The sequence below is a fragment of the Entelurus aequoreus genome, linkage group LG28 (assembly GCF_033978785.1).
Source record: "Entelurus aequoreus isolate RoL-2023_Sb linkage group LG28, RoL_Eaeq_v1.1, whole genome shotgun sequence".
Lineage (NCBI taxonomy): Eukaryota > Metazoa > Chordata > Actinopteri > Syngnathiformes > Syngnathidae > Entelurus > Entelurus aequoreus.
Genome location: NC_084758.1, coordinates 15,134,277 through 15,154,008, shown reverse-complemented (window position 1 = coordinate 15,154,008; position 19,732 = coordinate 15,134,277). Strand labels below are relative to the sequence as shown.

The following is a 19,732-nucleotide window of genomic DNA, read 5'->3' as shown; positions in this document are numbered from 1 at the left end:
AATATCGGAATATGGGATATTGGTAAAAAAAGCCATTATGTGTTCCCTGGTTTTCAGTGTACATGGGTGAAGGTGTGTGTTGCTGAGCCCGACCTGGACATAATCTGAACTGGACCTGGTTTTAAGAACCTTTTTGAACAATTTGATTTCATTGACAACCTGGTCTGGTGAAGATAGGGTCCTTTTTAAAAAAAAAATAAAATAAAATAAGTTAAATAAATAAAAAACTTTTTCTTGAATAAAAAAGAAATTAAAACAATATAAAAACAATTATATAAAAAATAGTAATTAATGATGTTAGTGGACCAGCAGCACACACAATCATGTGTGCTTCAAGGACTGTATCCCTTGCAGACTGTATTGATATATATTGTAGGAAAAAGAAGTTTAATAACGGAAAGAGACAGCCCCTTTTGTGTGAATGAGTGTAAATGGGGGAGGGAGTTTTTTTGGGTTGGTGCACTGGTTGTTAGTGTATATTGTGTTTTTTATGTTGATTTAATTAAAAAATAAAATAAAATAAATAAAAATAAAAGCCATTATCGGACATCTCTAGTTGTCTATATTCAGTGTTTTATCCTTCATAGTTAGTATTGTAAATCCCACATTCTTTATTTTCATGTACATTCTGGGTGTCTCATTCAGTAAAAAAATTAAAAATTCCATTCTGTTTTTTAAGGCGGTCTGTCATAATGTTTTTAGCATTCAATCAGACATTATTGTGAGGTTTTGTATTGGTGTTCCTAAAAATAGATTTTTTTCTCTAAATTTGGCCCCTCCGAGTCAAAATAATTGCCCAGGCCTGATTTAGGGGTTCCTACTTTCTCCATACCTACGAATGTTTACACGTTGTGTTAAAAAAACATGAAAACATCACATTTTATGTGCTGTATTAGCTTAAGAAGACTGTGTTTGTCTGTTGTTGTGATTTAGATGAAGATCACAACTCGTTTTATGCCCAAATTATGCAGAAATCCAAATAATCCCAAAGGGGTCCCATACTTTTTCTTGCAAATGTATAGATAATAACTGGGCATTACATTTGTTTTAAGTTGCATTAAAGTACATTTGCTTTTGTGTAAATGTTCACACATCACCTTTGACCCCTGCAGGTGTCTGGTGGGACAGTCCACGACCTCACGGCTGCCCTGAGGTCAGTAGGCCAGTGTAGAGCACTGAGCGTCCTGGAGGAGGCACTGTGTCAACACGACAACGAGGCGGCAGGTAAGCTCACGGGCGCCGTCGTCTCCGCAGGCGACGCCACGCACGCCCAGCTGCGGGATCTGAAGTTTGACGCGCGGGTGGACAGCGGCGTGTGCGACAGCGGGGTGGAGCTTTCCACAGCGTAGGGCGACCATCGAGTGTGGAAAGGAAGTGTCCTCAAATACAACCTCCTTCTCTCCTAATGCCACTTGAAGCCTATTGTGACGTTCAATGTCTCCTTCAGAGCAGGACATTTGAGTTTTGTGTGGACACATGTTATTTTATTTGTTCCTTTTACTCCATGAAGTTTTGACACGGATCACAAAGACTCTGATCTATTTATCTGGACCTTTTATTAATAAAGTTTTTTTATACGTCATGTTTGGTGACAATCTTCCAGCTTCTAGAACATTTAGTTAAAAACGAGTGCAATCAACTCAACAGAGGAAAAACAAAGAAAAAAAGCAACGAGTGAACCAATCGGCTGCTGTCAAGTATCGTCAAGTGCAAAAAAAAAAAAGGGGGGGGGGAGGAGTGTGGCGAGGAAGACCTCTGCTTCTCTAACAAGTAAACATGGCCGTCCAGGATCTCTAACATGCATCCCTCTTCTGTCCGCTCTGAAGCTCCGCCTCCATGTGACAGCGCCTGGATGACGTTGAGGTTAAAAAATGTGAACAAAGTGCTGTGATTGGCCAGTGAGAGTCGAGCGGGATCACATGGCGTATTTCTGAGTCCAGTCCTGAGCGGTCTTGTTGTACCTGCAACATACACACACACACACACATCATGCTCAGCCACGGGAGAGGAGAGACCGCACGTGTGCTCACCTGACGGGGTCCGTCTTGTAGATGCGAGCGATCTCCGGCACCAGCGGGTCGTCAGGGTTGGGGTCGCACAAGAGCGAGCAAATAGACAAGAGGACTGCGGACATGAAGCGGAGGGCGCCACCCAGTGGCCGTTAGCAGTCACACACTCTGAGGGCTTCTTACCTTTGGAGATGGTTAGCGCAGGAGACCACTGGGACCTCAGGATGTCCAAGCAGATGCTGCCATTACTGTTGATGTTGGGGTGGTAAATTCTGGTTGTGAACGCCACCTGGTGCACACACACACACACACACACACACACACACACACACACACACACACACACACACACACACACACACACACACACACACACACACACACACACACACACACACACACACACACACACACACGTTCATGCTTGCCAAACCATTTTTGGTCTGCTGACATCTGTGTTGTGTTTACTGACCTTGGGAGGTTTGAAGGGGTAATCTGTAGGGAAGTGGATGGTGAGGAAGAAAACCCCTCCCTGGTAGGGGCTGTCAGGCTGACACACACACACACACACACTCTCTGAGCATAGATGTTGATGAATAACGGGTGTGAAGTTGGCGACCGTTATCATTGCAAATATTAAAATAACATTGCCACTGCAAAAATAAATTGTCATTTATAGATTTTGTTATTAGCATGTAATTAACATGTTATTCTTAACTAGCTCCCCACCTTGTCAACATCTCCCCAAACTTGTCTCAAACATTTGTGCTACAAAAGTTTTTATCTATTATAGATTTTATGTTAACATTTCATAGTTTTTATGTTAACGTTTTATAGTGTTAATGTTAATGTGTTATTTAGAACCAGGCCCCTAACTGTGTCAAAATCTCCCCAAACTTTTTCCAACATTTGTGCTGCAAAAATTGTTTTGTCTAACTATTGTAGTTTTTGTTTTAATCGTTTTATAGTTTTGTTATTAACTTGTAATTGTTCATAACCAGCCCGCCACCTTGTCAGAATCTCCCCAAACTTGTCTCAAACATTTGTGCTACTAAGGTTTTTATATACTAGTTTTTATATTAACGTTTTATAGTTTTTAAGGGGAACGTTTCATAGTTTTTATGTTAACGTTTAATAGTTTTTGTGTCAACGTTATGTATTTTTTATGTTACCGTTTCATAGTTTTTATGTTAACGTTATATATTTTTTATGTTACCGTTTCATAGTTTTTATGTTAACATTATGTATTTTTCATTTTAATGTTATATATTTTTTATGTTAACGTTATATATTTTTTATGTTACGTTTCATAGTTTTTATGTTAACGTTATATATTTTTTGTTACCGTTTCATAGTTTTTATGTTAACGTTTCATAGTTTTTATGTTAACGTTTAATAGTTTTTGTGTCAACGTTATATTTTTTATGTTACCGTTTCATAGTTTTTATGTTAACGTTATATATTTTTTATGTTACAGCTTCATAGTTTTTATGTTAACGTTATGTATTTTTCATTTTAATGTTATATATCTTATGTTGTTAACGTTTCATAGTTTTGTTATTAACTTGTAATTATTCATAACCATCCCCACCTTGTCAAAATTGTTTCACGTTTTATAGTTTTTAAGGTAATGTTTAATATTTTTTATGTTACTAATGTTTCCTAGTTTTTTGTTAACATTTCCTAGTTTTATATTAACATTTTATATTTTTTTGTTAACGTCTACAGTTTTTATGTTAACGTTTCCTAGTTTTTATATTAAAGGCCTACTGAAATGATTTTTTTTTATTTAAACGGGGATAGCAGATCTATTCTATGTGTCATACTTGATCATTTCGCGATATTGCCATATTTTTGCTGAAAGGATTTAGTATAGAACAACGACGATAAAGATTGCAACTTTTGGTATCTGATAAAAAAAAGGCTTGCACCTACCGGAAGTAGCGTGACGTAGTCAGTTGAACATATACGCAAAGTTCCCTATTGTTTACAATGATGGCCGCATGAAGTGAGAGAGATTCGGACCGAGAAAGCGACAATTTCCCCATTAATTTGAGCGAGGATGAAAGATTTGTGGATGAGTAAAGTGCAAGTGAAGGACTAGTGGGGAGTTGAAGCTATTCAGATAGGGAAGATGCTGTGAGAGCCGGGGGTGACCTGATATTCAGCTGGGAATGACTACAACAGTAAATAAACACAAGACATATATATACTCTATTAGCCACAACACAACCAGGCTTATATTTAATATGCCACAAATTAATCCTGCATAAAAACACCTGCGTGTTTGTTATGCTAGCTCCTAGCTCCTCTGCTAGCTCCTAGCTCCATAGAACACGCCAATACAATTCAAACACCTGATCAACACACACAATCACTCAGCCCAAAAGACCGTTTACCTAACCCAAGGTTCATAAAGCTTATATATTTTTAAAAAGTTACGTACGTGACGCGCACATACGGTCAAGTTATCGAATGTTTAGCAGCCAAGGCTGCATACTCACGGTACCTGATATTCAGCTGGGAATGACTACAACAGTAAATAAACACAAGACATATATATACTCTATTAGCCACAACACAACCAGGCTTATATTTAATATGCCACAAATTAATCCTGCATAATAACACCTGCGTGTTTGTTATGCTAGCTCCTAGCTCCTCTGCTAGCTCCTAGCTCCATAGAACACGCCAATACAATTCAAACACATGATCAACACACACAATCACTCAGCCCAAAAGACCGTTCACCTAACCCAAGGTTCATAAAGCTTATATATTTTAAAAAAGTTACGTACATACGCAAAAAAAAGCCAAAGCTGCATACTCACAGTAGCACGTCTGCGTCTTTGTCATCCAAATCAAAGTAATCCTGGTAAGAGTCTGTGTTGTCCCAGTTCCCTACAGGCGTCTGTGTATCCAAATCAAAAGTCCTCCTGGTTAGAGTCTCTGTTATCCGAGTTCTTCCATCTTGACTGCATCTTTCGGGAATGTAAACAAAGAAGCGCCGGCTGTGTACGGTTGTGGCTGACTACGTTCGAAAAATACGTCCATTTCGCACCGACAACTTTCTTCTTTGCTTGCTTGGCTTCCTTCTCCATAATGCAATGAACATGATTGAAACAGATTCACGAACACAGATGTCCAGAATACTGTGGAATTATGAAATGAAAACAGAGCTTTTTCGTAGCGGCTTCAATGTGGAAGGCATACCCGTGTTCGTCGGGCTACGTCACACGCATACGTCATCCTCAGAGGCGTTTCGAACCGGAAGTTTAGCGGCAAATTTAAAATGTCACTTTATAAGTTAACCCAGCCGTATTGGCATGTGTTATAATGTTAAGATTTCATCATTGATATATAAACTATCAGACTGCGTGGTCGGTAGTAGTGGGTTTCAGTAGGCCTTTAACATTTTATAGTTTTTTATCATTGACGTTTATAGTTTTTATGTAAAGGTTTTATAGTTTTTAAGGTAATGTTTAATATTTTTTCTGTTAACATTTCCTAGTTTTATATTAACATTTTATATTTTTTTGTTAACGTCTACAGTTTTTATGTTAACGTTTTATAGTTTTTGTTATTAACGTTTCCTAGTTTTTATATTAACGTTTATAGTGTTTATGTTAATGTTTCACAGTTTTAACGGTTCATAGTTTTGTCATTAACTCGTAATTATTCATAACCAGCCTCCCACCTTGTCAAAATCTCCCCAAACTTGTCCTAATTTTTGCTACTAAGGTTTTTATATATTTTGTTTTTTTATATTAACGTTTTATAGTTTTTTGTCATTGACGTTTAGTTTTTATGTTAATGTTTTATTGTTTTTGTTATTAATGTTTTCTAGTTTTTATATTAACATTTTATAGTTGTTTTTTTTAATTAATGTTTATAGTTTTTATGTTAACGTTTCACAGATTTAACATTTTATAGTTTTGTTATTAACTTGTGATTATTCATAACCAGCCCCCCACCTTGTCAAAATCTCCCCAAACTTGTCCTAATTTTTGCTATTAAGGTTTTTATATATTTAGTTTTTTATATTAACGTTTTAGTTTTTTGTCATTGACGTTTATAGTTTTTATGTTAACGTTTTATAGTTATGTAATTAACGTTTCCTAGTTGTTAAAGTAACGTTTAATATTTTTTGTGTTAACGTTTCTTAGTTTTTAATAAAATGTTATAGTTTTTTGTTATTAACATTGATAGTTTTGTCATTAACTTGTAATTATTCATAACCAGCTCCCTACACCTTGTCAAAATCTCCCCAAACTTGTCTCAAACATTTGTGCTACTAAGGTTTTTATCTTAGTTTTTATGTTAACGTTTCATAGTTTTTATGTTAACTTTTATAGTTTTTATGTTAACGTTATATATTTTTTATGTTACTGTTTTATAGTTCTTATGTTAACGTTTTATATTTTTTATGTTAACGTTTCATAGTTTTATTAACTTGTAATTATTCATAACCAGCCCACCACTTTGTCAAAATCTCCCCAAACTTGTCTCAAACATTTGTGCTACTAAGGTTTTTATGTTAACGTTTTATAGTTTTTAGGTAAACGTTTTATATTTTTTGGTAACATTTTATAGTTCATGTTAAAGTTTCATAGTTTTTATGTTACCATTTCATACATTTTTCGAAATCAACGTTTTGTAGTTCATTTTAACGTTTCAGTTTTTGTTAACGTTTTATAATTTTTTGTTATTTACGTTTTGTAGTTCAATGTTTTATAGTTTTTATGTTAACGTTTAATTGTTTTTATGTTGTTTTATAGTTTTCATTTTAAAATGTTATTGTTGATAACCAGCATCTCAAAAAAAAAAAATCACCCTTAACTTGTCCCAATAGTGTTTTTGTCTATCGTTTTTATGTTGTTTTAATTTTCATAACCCGCCCTTTGACCTTATCAAATTCTCCCCAAACTTGTCCCATTTTCTGGTCCAAATACAGTTTTTATGTTATTAATGTTATATAGTTTTTTATGATAACCTTATATATGATTCTTAAGCAGCCCAACAGCCTTGTACCAAATGGTTGCGATGCAAAAATATTTTGTCAAACTATTATTAGTTTTCAAATGAAAAGGGTAAATAGTCTATATAGTGCTTTACATTATACGTCACATTCACCAAAGCATATTTGCAACTATAAGACACGCAAGTATCAAAACCAGGATTTGTAGGTAAAACATACAAAATTAGCTGAAAAGCTAGCCTAAAACGTTAGCATTAATATGTAATATTTACGTATTTTGCTTATATTAGGCATTTAATTTCACAGACGCATCACGACTTTTGTTTTCATATTGCTAAGATATACAAACGATCAACATGATAAAACAATCACTTACTGTACAATGTCTGCTCTCACTGGGATAAAGACTGATGGGATGTTTACATGACGAATGCAAGGCGGGTAAAGTGATGCTCTACCATCTGAGCCACAGCACCCCTGTTACTAACGGTTTATAATTTTTATGTTGTGAACGTGTTATTCATAAAAACTATAAAAGCTGGACAAAACATTTAGCAGCACAATTGGGAAGATTTCTGACCGGGTGGTGGGAGGGGCCAGGATGATGTCACTAGTCAAGAAATTTATTTTAGAATACATTACAGTTTTAATACTTGCAATGATAAGGGGCCCGACTTCACACGGGCGCATGAATAATGTGTTTGATACTTACAGGTCCCATTATTGTGGCCTGCCAGTGAAACACTGAGGAGACAAGGAGCATGAAAGTGAATAGAAATGGTGTCTACATTATTGTGGCCTGCCAGTGAAACACTGAGGAGACAAGGAGCATGAAAGTGAATAGAAGTGGTGTCTACATTATTGTGGCCTGCCAGTGAGACAAGGAGCATGAAAGTGAATAGAAATGGTGTCTACATTATTGTGGCCTGCCAGTGAAACACTGAGGAGACAAGGAGCATGAAAGTGAATAGAAGTGATGTCTACATTATTGTGGCCTGCCAGTGAGACAAGGAACATGAAAGTGAATAGAAATGGTGTCTACATTATTGTGGCCTGCCAGTGAAACACTGAGGGGACAAGGAGCATGAAAGTGAATAGAAGTGGTGTCTACATTATTGTGGCCTGCCAGTGAAACACTGAGGAGACAAGGAGCATGAAAGTGAATAGAAGTGGTGTCTACATTATTGTGGCCTGCCAGTGAAACACTGAGGAGACAAGGAGCATGAAAGTGAATAGAAGTGGTGTCTACATTATTGTGGCCTGCCAGTGAAACACTGAGGAGACAAGGAGCATGAAAGTGAATAGAAGTGGTGTCTACATTATTGTGGCCTGCCAGTGAAACACTGAGGAGACAAGGAGCATGAAAGTGAATAGAAGTGGTGTCTACATTATCGTGGCCTGCCAGTGAGACAAGGAGCATGAAAGTGAATAGAAATGGTGTCTACATTATTGTGGCCTGCCAGTGAAACACTGAGGACACAAGGAGCATGAAAGTGAATAGAAGTGGTGTCTACATTATTGTGGCCTGCCAGTGAGACAAGGAGCATGAAAGTGAATAGAAATGGTGTCTACATTATTGTGGCCTGCCAGTGAAACACTGAGGAGACAAGGAGCATGAAAGTGAATAGAAGTGGTGTCTACATTATTGTGGCCTGCCAGTGAGACAAGGAGCATGAAAGTGAATAGAAATGGTGTCTACATTATTGTGGCCTGCCAGTGAAACACTGAGGAGACAAGGAGCATGAAAGTGAATAGAAGTGGTGTCTACATTATTGTGGCCTGCCAGTGAAACACTGAGGAGACAAGGAGCATGAAAGTGAATAGAAGTGGTGTCTACATTATTGTGGCCTGCCAGTGAAACACTGAGGAGACAAGGAGCATGAAAGTGAATAGAAGTGGTGTCTACATTATTGTGGCCTGCCAGTGAAACACTGAGGAGACAAGGAGCATGAAAGTGAATAGAAGTGGTGTCTACATTATTGTGGCCTGCCAGTGAGACAAGGAGCATGAAAGTGAATAGAAATGGTGTCTACATTATTGTGGCCTGCCAGTGAAACACTGAGGAGACAAGGAGCATGAAAGTGAATAGAAGTGATGTCTACATTATTGTGGCCTGCCAGTGAAACACTGAAGAGACAAGGAGCATGAAAGTGAATAGAAGTGGTGTCTACATTATTGTGGCCTGCCAGTGAGACAAGGAGCATGAAAGTGAATAGAAGTGGTGTCTACATTATTGTGGCCTGCCAGTGAGACAAGGAGCATGAAAGTGAATAGAAGTGGTGTCTACATTATCGTGGCCTGCCAGTGAGACACTGAGGAGACAAGGAGCATGAAAGTGAATAGAAGTGGTGTCTACATTATTGTGGCCTGCCAGTGAGACAAGGAGCATGAAAGTGAATAGAAATGGTGTCTACATTATTGTGGCCTGCCAGTGAAACACTGAGGAGACAAGGAGCATGAAAGTGAATAGAAGTGGTGTCTACATTATTGTGGCCTGCCAGTGAAACACTGAGGAGACAAGGAGCATGAAAGTGAATAGAAGTGGTGTCTACATTATTGTGGCCTGCCAGTGAAACACTGAGGAGACAAGGAGCATGAAAGTGAATAGAAGTGGTGTCTACATTATTGTGGCCTGCCAGTGAAACACTGAGGAGACAAGGAGCATGAAAGTGAATAGAAGTGGTGTCTACATTATTGTGGCCTGCCAGTGAGACAAGGAGCATGAAAGTGAATAGAAATGGTGTCTACATTATTGTGGCCTGCCAGTGAAACACTGAGGAGACAAGGAGCATGAAAGTGAATAGAAGTGATGTCTACATTATTGTGGCCTGCCAGTGAAACACTGAAGAGACAAGGAGCATGAAAGTGAATAGAAGTGGTGTCTACATTATTGTGGCCTGCCAGTGAGACAAGGAGCATGAAAGTGAATAGAAGTGGTGTCTACATTATTGTGGCCTGCCAGTGAGACAAGGAGCATGAAAGTGAATAGAAGTGGTGTCTACATTATCGTGGCCTGCCAGTGAGACAAGGAGCATGAAAGTGAATAGAAGTGATGTCTACAAGGAGAAGGGAGAACTTCTTACTGTCTTCATCCACGGGTCCAGCAGAACATTGGGCAGGAGGGTCTCTGGACAGGTCTGTCAGCTCCTGACACAAACGTCAAAAAACGTGTCAAACATTGTACAAGAAACTGATAAAAGTCTATTTATATAAAACTGCATTTACGTGGAATCACTAAACTACAAAAAAATCGAAAATGGGCGTGTTGAGCAGGACTGGAGAGCCCGAAGCTAAAGCTAAGCTAACACCAAAACGGTGCTGATGTACCCTGATTTATTAACATTTTACAGTTTTTTGTTAACGTTTATACTTTTTATGTTACCGTTTTATAGTTTTTATGTTAACGTTTTATATTTTTTATGTTAAAGTTTCATAGTTTTTATGTTAACGTTATATATTTCTTATGTTGACGTTAATATATTTTTTATGTTAACGTTTTATAGTTTTTATGTTAACGTTTCATAGTTTTTATGTTAACGTTTTATAGTTTTTATGTTAACGTTTCATAGTTTTTATGTTAACGTTTCATAGTTTTTACACTAACGTTTCATACTTTTTATGTTAACATTTTATAGTTCTTATGTTAATGTTTCATAGTTTTTATGTTAACGTTTTAGTTCTTGTGTTAACGTTTCATAGTTTTAGTTCTTATGTTAACGTTTCATAGTTTTTATGTTAACGTTTTAGTTCTTGTGTTAACGTTTCATCTTAATGTTTTAGTTTTTATGTTAACGTTTTATAGTTTTTATGTTAACGTTTTATGGTTCTTATGTTAACGTTTTATAGTTCTTATGTTAACGTTTCAGTTTTTATGTTAATATTTTATAGTTCTTATGTTAACGTTTCATACTTTTTACACTAACGTTTCATAGTTTTTATGTTAACATTTTATAGTTCTTATGTTAATGTTTCATAGTTTTATGTTAACGTTTTAGTTCTTGTGTTGTTAACGTTTCATAGTTTTATCTTAATGTTTTAGTTTTTATGTTAACGTTTTATAGTTCTTATGTTAACGTTTCATAGTTTTTATGTTAACGTTTTATGGTTCTTATGTTGTTAACGTTTTATAGTTCTTATGTTAACGTTTCATAGTTTTTATGTTAATGTTTTATAGTTCTTATGTTGTTAACGTTTCATAGTTTATATGTTAATGTTTTATAGTTTTTATGTTAACGTTTTATAGTTCTTATGTTAACGTTTCATAGTTTTTATGTTAATGTTTTATAGTTCTTATGTTGTTAACGTTTCATAGTTTATATGTTAATGTTTTATAGTTTTTATGTTGTTAACGTTTCATAGTTTTTATGTTAATGTTTCATAGTTTTTATGTTAACGTTTTATAGTTCTTATGTTAACGTTTCATAGTTTTTATGTTAACGTTAATATATTTTTTATGTTAACGTTTCAGTTTTTATGTTAACGTTTCATAGTTTTTATGTTAACGCTTCAGTTCTTACATTAACATAAAAACTATGAAACGTTAACATAAAAACTTAACGTTTCAGTTTTTATGTTAACGTTTCATAGTTTTTATGTAATGTTAATATATTTTTTATGTTAACGTTTCATAGTTTTTATGTTAACGTTTCATAGTTTTTATGTTAACGTTAATATATTTTTTATGTTAACGTTTCATAGTTTTTATGTTAACGTTTCATAGTTTTTATGTTAACGTTTCAGTTTTACGTTAACATAAAAACTATGAAACGTTAACATAAAAACTTAACGTTTCATGTTCTTATGTTAACGTTAATATATTTTTTATGTTAACGTTTCAGTTTTTACGTTAACATAAAAACTATGAAACGTTAACATAAAAACTTAACGTTTCATAGTTTTAACGTTTTACAGTTCTTATGTTGTTAATGTTTCATAGTTTTATGTTAACGTTTCATAGTTTTGTCATTAACTTGTAATTATTCATAACCAGCCCGCCACCTTGACTAAACCTCCCCAAACTTGTCCCACAAAAGGTTTTTATGTTAACGTTTTATAGTTTAAGGTAACGTTTAATATTTTTTGTTATTAATGTTTCCTAGTTTTTATATTAACAGTTTTTTATTAACGTTTATAGTCTTTGTGTTAACATTTCATAGTGTTGTTAACATTTCATAGTTTTGTTAACATTTTATAGTTTTGTTATTAACTTGTAATTATTCATAACCAGCCCCCCAACGCCAAAACGGTGATGTGCCCTGGGGGGGTCACGTGACACACGGCACCAGCTTCTCTTCGTGACGTCACGATCCCAAAGCACGATGACGTCACGAGCTAGCAAGTAGCCAGCTGTTAGCATGGCGGTTGCGCCCCGTCAAGGGGTAGCAAATGTGAGCAGAATTCCTCGTAAAAAGCAAGCCGGGGCGGTTACCTTCGAAATCCGCTTCAAAGCCATTGCAATGGCGCCAAAGGAGCCGCTGTCGAGGAGGAGGAGGAGGAAGAAGAAGAGGAGGAGAAGGGCAGGCCAACAAGGCGACAAGCTAGCATGGAGGACGCCGCTAGCTAGGGGAGCACCGAGCACGCTAAGCTAGGCGGCTACTAGCGGCCAACATGGGTGGCTGAAATGACGACAAGTGTAAAAGTGTCCAGCCCACGGAGACACCGGAACACCTCAGCGGAGCCAAAATGTCCTCGGGAACACACAAAAGGACCGGCAGGATGTCTTGTTTCCTACCGCTGTGAAGAAACACACCTCCCAGGCAGCGTCATGAGGGGGAGGAGCCAGTGCGCCCACTTCATTAGGTACACTTCACAACTTTCATTTGTAACAACGTCTCTATTATTATTTTGTTCACAATCCCACTGACCGCACTTTCTGAATAGAGATGAACGAATCGATTCATTTGAACTAGAGATGCTTTAAAATGTAATATCGGAAATTTTCGGTATCGGTTTTTTTATTATCGGTATCGTTGTTTTTTGTTTTTGTTTTTTTAATTCAATCAACATAAAAAACACAAGAAATACTTACAATTAGTGCACCAACCCAAAAAACCTCCCTCCCCCATTCACACTCATTCACACAAAAGTGTTGTTTCTTTCTGTTATTAATATTCTGGTTCCTACATTATATATCAATAAACATCAATACTGTCTGCAAGGGATACAGTCCGTAAGCACACATGATTGTGCGTGCTGCTGGTCCACTAATAGTACTAACCTTTAACAGTTAATTTTACTCATTTTCATTAATTACTAGTTTCTATGTAACTGTTTTTATATTGTTTTACTTTCTTTTTATTGAAGAACATTTTTTTAATGTATTTATCTTATTTTATTTTATTAATATTTTAAAAAAGGACCTTTAACAGTAATTTGGTTGTCCAAATTAAGCATAATAATGTGTTAATTCCACAACTGTATATATCAATATCGGTTGATATTGGTATCGGTTGATATCGGTATCGGTAATTAAAGAGTTGGACAATATCGGAATATTGGATATTGGCAAAAAGCCATTATCGGACATCCCTAATTTGAACGTCTATTTGGAAGTCATATGTCAACCTTGAGACCTCCAAATTCGGGAGATTGGGGGGGGGTTTGAGGTGGGCGGGGCCGGGGGGGTGGGGTAAAGGGGGAGGATAATAATAAAGTATTCTATTTGTAAAAAAGCCCTTTACATTGAGTAAACAACCTCAAAGTGCTACAGTGTATAAAAATAAATAAAATAAAAAGATAATAAAAAATAAAATAAAAAAAAAACTAGAACAGCCAAATAGCTAAAACTAGTATGCATATATCTAAAAAAAAAAGAAGAGGTTTTTAAGCCTTTTTTAAAAGCATCCAAGAGTATATTTATATCTAGAATTCACTGAAATTCAAGTATATCTTATATATATATATATATATATATATATAAAATAAATACTTGACTTTCAGTGAATTCTAGCTATATATCGTGGCGAAGTTGGTAGAGTGGCTGTGTCAGCAATCGGAGGGTTGCTGGTTACTGGGGTTCAATCCCCGCCTTCTACCATCCTAGTCACGTCCGTTGTGTCCTTGGGCAAGACACTTCACCCTTGCTCCTGATGGCTGCTGGTTAGCGCCTTGCATGGCAGCTCCCGCCATCAGTGTGTGAATGTGTGTGTGAATGGGTGAATGTGGAAATACTGTCAAAGCGCTTTGAGTACCTTGAAGGTAGAAAAGCGCTATACAAGTATAACCCATATATCATTTATTTATTTATATATATATCTCAGTGTTTCCCATAAACTGCCAAGATTCCTGTGGCTATGGGCGTGGTCACCATGACATCATCGAATAATTTGCATAATTTACTACAATGATATGATTTTCTCTAAAAAGGCTCAAAAAATGTATACTTACTAATTAATTAAAACAGTTTTGTTTTAAACGTCCATCCATCCATTTTACAATATAATTACAACACTTTATGTACATATTTATATACAGATTTGAACAGTAAGTTATTCACTGAAATATATTTATTAATTGTGGTTCTTACAAAAAATATATCTTATAAAAATATAAAATCTAAAATGTCTCTTAAAGCTCTGCCCCTTTAATTAGTGCATACTAAATAATTTAACTTTAGCCTACTACTACAACCATATTATTTACCAGCAACATAAAGTGAAACAGAGGCAGAGATGTCCTGCCACAGTCAGTAACAAATAAACAGAAAACAGTAGTGGTGGTAGATAGACACAGAGCTTCATCAAATATCTGATCCACTGAACAAAGAGCTCCAAAAATCTTGATCCTACACTTCTCTTTTGTAAAGTAAATCTGAACAGCCGATATGGGCATCTACATCAACTATATGATTTGCCTGAGAAGCTGGACAGGACAAAAAAAAATAAAAATCTATTTGTGGCGGCCTTAATTCTTTCGTGGCGGGCCGCCACAAATAAATGAATGTGTGGGAAACACTGTGTGTGTATATATATATATATATATATATATATATATATATATATATATATATATATATATATATATATATATATATATATATATATATATATATATATATATATGTATATATATATATATATATATATATTTTTTATTTTTTATTTTTTTTTATTATATGTATATACATATAAATAAAATAAATACTTGAATTTCAGTGTTCATTTATTTACACATATACACACATAACACTCCTCTCTACGCATTGTTGTATTTGAAAGTGCAATGCTTTGCAGCCAGTAGCACAGCCTTTGAAGGAGCATAGGGCAGTGTAATATTCTGGGTTGGAGTCAATAACCAGGCGAGGTGACGAAGTTACGTCTCTTTACTTCATACTTCAGAACCGACTCCCACGCTTGCCGTCAGGGTGCGCAATACAACGTAAACCGTTGGCCAACCAAAAAGTAACCACAGAACAATATTGTTCTGTGGTTACTTTTTAGTTGGCCAAGCTGACGTGACGACAGGCTGTCCTCACTCAGGTCCGCACGGACCTGGAGGGGGCGTGCCTTAAGTCCGGCTGGAAATCGGGAGAAATTCGGGAGAATGGTTGTCCCGGGAGATTTTCGGGAGAGGCGCTGAAATTCGGGAGTCTCCCGGAAAATTCGGGAGGGTTGGCAAGTATGTTTGAAGTGAACGTTGAGATCCGATTCCCGATTGGGAGCCGTTTAAAGCCCATGCAAATTTAGCCTCGACAATTGCACCACTCTGCGCATGCGTGTCACCCAAATCTGGACTAGAAAATTAGTCATTTAAAGCAGTGGTCCCCAACCACTGGTCCGGGGACCGGTACCGGTCCGTGACGCATTTGCTACCGGGCCGCAGAGAAACATTAAATAATTGATAAAAGACTGCATTTTCTCCAAATTAACTTTGGCCTGTCCCACTAGACCAGGGGTGTCAAACTTGTTTTCATTGAGGGCCACACCCACAGTCATGGCTGCCATGAGAGGGCCGCTTGTAACAGTAAATAATTAATGAATTTGCCTATGAACTTAAATATTTATTAAAAAATTTCTGACGTAAAGAGTAAAAAAAATCTGCGGATTTTACCACTGTTTTTTACAGAAAAAAAGTTGCCAGACGTTTACTATAAAATAGTTTTTTTATTATTTAATTGTTAAATTTTATTTTGGCAACTCAGCTGCCAGTTTTTTACCATAATAAAATGTGGCACCATAAAATCATCAACCGTTGATGTTACAGTAAAAAAAACAAAAAACTGACAGCTCAGTCGACAGAATTTTACTGTAAAAAAACAAACATTGGTCGATTTTTTTCAACTTACAGTAATGGGCTGCAAAAAATTCCCTAAATTTTACAGTAAAATCATTTTTATAGTGTACAATTTAAGGAATAACTTTTACGAAATCATAAGTCAAGCAGATTTTGGATTTTGACCAACAAAGTTAAATAATATAATATTTGTTGCAATATTGGACACTTTTTGTTTTCCCTGTCAAACTAGAAAAAAAACATAATACCTTTAGTAAGAAAATAAGAACGAAAATATAAGGTATTTTATTGACACATTTCCAGGCTTTTGCGGGCCATATAAAATGAGGTGGAGGGCCAGATCTGGCCCGTGGGCCTTGAGTTTGACACCTGTGCACTAGACACACCAATGATGTCCAATAAAACTCCTCATAGGAAGTCGCCATTTGTTATAACTTTGTGACATGATACAATGCACATTAATGAACATATACAATATAAAAGTGACAGATTGTAGCCAAAGGCTGATTTCCATCTGCATTTCATTGCAAAGAAACACTAATTCAGCGTTATAGTGAGTTGTATTTTTCATGCACATAATTTTGCTGTGTCTATCTGGCACAAATGGAAAGCCGGTCCCTGAAAATAATGCCTACATTAAACCGGTCCGTGGTGCAAAAAAGGTTGGGGACCACTGATTTAAAGGAAACTTAGCGGCATTTGGATGAACGTTTTTAATTAAAAATATATATTTTTAAATATAGAAATGTACCAGTGGTGTGCCGTCAGGGCCAGCAAGTCCTTCTCTGGTGGCCTAACATAAATCATGGTCATAAATTAATAAAAAATAATTGTGTTTTTTTATTTAATTTTCATAAATATATAAACTGGAGATGTCCGATAACGGCTTTTTTGCCGATATTCCGATATTGTCCAACTCTTAATTACCGATTCCGATATCAACCGATACCGATATATACAGTCGTGGAATGAACACATTATTATGCCTAATTTTGTTGTGATGCCCCGCTGGATGCATTAAACCAGGGGTCACCAACCTTTTTGAAACCAAGGGCTACTTCTTGGGTACTGATTAATGCGAAGGGCTACCAGTTAGATACACACTTAAATAAATTGCCAGAAGTAGCCAATTTGCTCAATTTACCTTTAACTCTGTTATTATTAATAATTAATGATATTTATCTTTGTGGAAACACTGATCATCTTAATGATTTCTCACAATAAATATATATAGAAACAGATAAATATCAATATGCAACACTTTATTTTTATATTTTCTCTAAGTGCACATTTTTCAAATTGAACATTTTCAAATGATCACTTCTAAGACAGTCTTGTGAAATCACAATATCCCATTTTAACTAGCTAGCCACTAACATTTTTTAACAAATCATGAATTACTTTGCACCATGTTTGTACAAATAATAACTCATGTAAAATACAAAAGTAAACTCTCAAATTTTTAAATCATGTCACACTTTGAACTGAACACCAAATCTGTTATCTGTTTCTTTGTCAGTTAGTGGGAAGCCTGGCATTGCATGCTGTTAACTAGTGTGTTGTACTCTGGTGTGTAACTTGACACTGCAACTCTGAGTGAGTCTTGCAGATGTGCATCAGTGAGGCGTGTTCTGTGTTTGTTCTTGATGAAGTTCATGTCAGAAAAGGCTGATTCACAAAGATAAGATTTTTCCTCATTGTTTGCGGAACCTTCTTAATCTTTTGGACATATTTTCACAGCAATCTGGCCTTAAGCTTAATTATGATAAATGTAAAATGTTAAGAATCGAAAATCTAAAGGGAACGTCCTTTCGAATGGAATGCAAAGTGCCTGTTTTGTGGACAGATGGACCAGTTAACATACTTGGTGTTGTTGTCCCAGAAAATCTGGAAGATCTAGGCTCAGTAAATTATGATAATCGACTAAGAAAGCTGGACAAAATTATGCAATTATGGAAAGGGAAATCCCTAACCTTGTATGGTAAAATGTCTATTGCCAACTCGTTAATTATTCCTCAATTTATTTATTTGTTTTTGTCATTACCAGCTCCATCACAAAACTTTTTTAAGATTTATGAGCGGAGGGTCTTCGATTTTGTCTGGAACGGCAAACCAGAAAAGATTAAAAGAAAGGTTTTGTACACAGAGTATGAATATGGGGGCCTGAAACTTTTCAACCTTGAAGCTATGTGTCTGTCTTTAAAAGCATCAATTGTTCCAAAGATGTATTTAAACATTGAGTGGCACACAAATGTCCTGTTGGACAAAAAACATGTACTGTATCAAAAGAAATTGTATCCTTTTTTACAGGTGATCCCCTCCCAGAGAGTCTGCTGGGAAACATGGCGGGGTTCATAAAGGAAACAATCCACTCACAGTGGTGTTTTCAATTTTATGTGCCAGGAAAAAGAGACGATATTTTGCAGCAGTTAATATGGATGAACTCTAATATTGTAATAGATGGAAAGCCTTTCTTTTGGAAAAATAAGTTTGAAAGAGGAATCATTTTTGTCAATGATATTATCAATGAGAATGGTAAAATTATGAAGTATGATGAATTTAGAGCTATGTATGGTGATGCTTGCTCAAGCTTTTCATTTTATCAACTAACTGGAGTAATTGGGAAAAGATGGAAACAAATAATTAATTATGGAACTACTAAATTATTAGTTTGTAAATCTCTAATAAGAAATTCTAGTTGGCAAAAAGGAACTAAAATAAATAGAAAAATATATAGTTTTTATTTAATAAAGAAATCTTTGAAGGCTGCCTCATACAACACAAATGGAAAATGGGAGGACTTTTTTGACTGCCCGTTGCCATGGGATGCCATATTCAAACTAATCTATAAAACCACTATCGATGTGCAAAATCGTTATTTTCAAATTCAAATTATTTATAACTTCTTACCCACAGGGAAAATGTTAAAATTATGGAATATGACAGAGTCAGATGATTGCCGATTTTGTTGTCAGGAGCCTGAATCCACCCTGCATTTGTTTTGGTATTGTCATATTGTGTCTTTGTTTTGGGTGGAAGTTGAAAAAATGTGTTTAAGGATTGGTTTGTTTATGAAGCTTAATGTGGTTTCTGTTATTTTAGGAGAGTTCATTGACAATCATGATTTAGTCAATTTAATTATAGTACTTGGTAAAATGTTTATTTTTAAGGCCAAAAACAGATATTCACTTAGTATTACTTTCTTTAAAAATGTATTCAGTATTTTCTAACTTTAGAAAGTTACATGGTTGAAAACGATAATGATGCCAAAAAACATAAAAAAAAAGATGAGAAGTCCTCAAAGGCTTATTTTGAAAGTATAATTATGTTTATAGATTATATGATATCTGTTGTTGTGTTCCCTAATTTGAGTGACCTGGACATAATCTGGACTGTACATAAATGCTTATTTTTAAAATGTAATTTTGTTTATAATTTATATGCAATCTGTTGTGTTCCCTAATTTTTTTCTGTGTACATGAATGAAGGTGTGTGTTGCTGAGTCCGACTTGGA

At 35.5% G+C, this 19,732-nt stretch overlaps 3 protein-coding genes across 7 annotated transcripts in view; 2 read left to right on the top strand and 1 right to left on the bottom strand.

Annotated features, from left to right (window-relative positions):
- The window catches only part of nfkb1 (nuclear factor of kappa light polypeptide gene enhancer in B-cells 1), a 68,364-nt gene extending 66,782 nt beyond the window's left edge, over positions 1–1,582 (top strand). For both annotated transcript variants that reach the window (XM_062040046.1, XM_062040045.1), the window contains exon 23: positions 1,113–1,582. In XM_062040046.1, the coding sequence (XP_061896030.1) occupies positions 1,113–1,349 (237 nt within the window). In that variant the 3' untranslated portion in view covers positions 1,350–1,582. The remainder of the gene's footprint in view (positions 1–1,112) is intronic.
- LOC133645188 (ubiquitin-conjugating enzyme E2 2-like) lies at positions 1,540–12,748 on the bottom strand. Its single transcript, XM_062040051.1, has 7 exons — positions 12,416–12,748; positions 10,071–10,134; positions 7,700–7,731; positions 2,482–2,559; positions 2,193–2,298; positions 2,031–2,124; positions 1,540–1,961 (listed from the first exon to the last, which is right to left on the bottom strand). The coding sequence occupies exons 1-7, from the start codon at positions 12,437–12,439 to the stop codon at positions 1,916–1,918; spliced, it is 444 nt and encodes a 147-aa protein (XP_061896035.1). The 5' UTR covers positions 12,440–12,748; the 3' UTR covers positions 1,540–1,915.
- Positions 12,350–19,732, top strand: part of LOC133645187 (transcription factor COE1-like) — a 197,558-nt gene continuing 190,175 nt past the window's right edge. Inside the window, exon 1 of one of the 4 annotated variants that reach the window (XM_062040047.1) lies at positions 12,350–12,786. In XM_062040047.1, coding sequence (XP_061896031.1) covers positions 12,608–12,786 — 179 coding nt within the window. In that variant the 5' untranslated portion in view covers positions 12,350–12,607. The remainder of the gene's footprint in view (positions 12,787–19,732) is intronic. The other 3 variants (XM_062040049.1, XM_062040048.1, XM_062040050.1) reach the window with 3 other exon arrangements.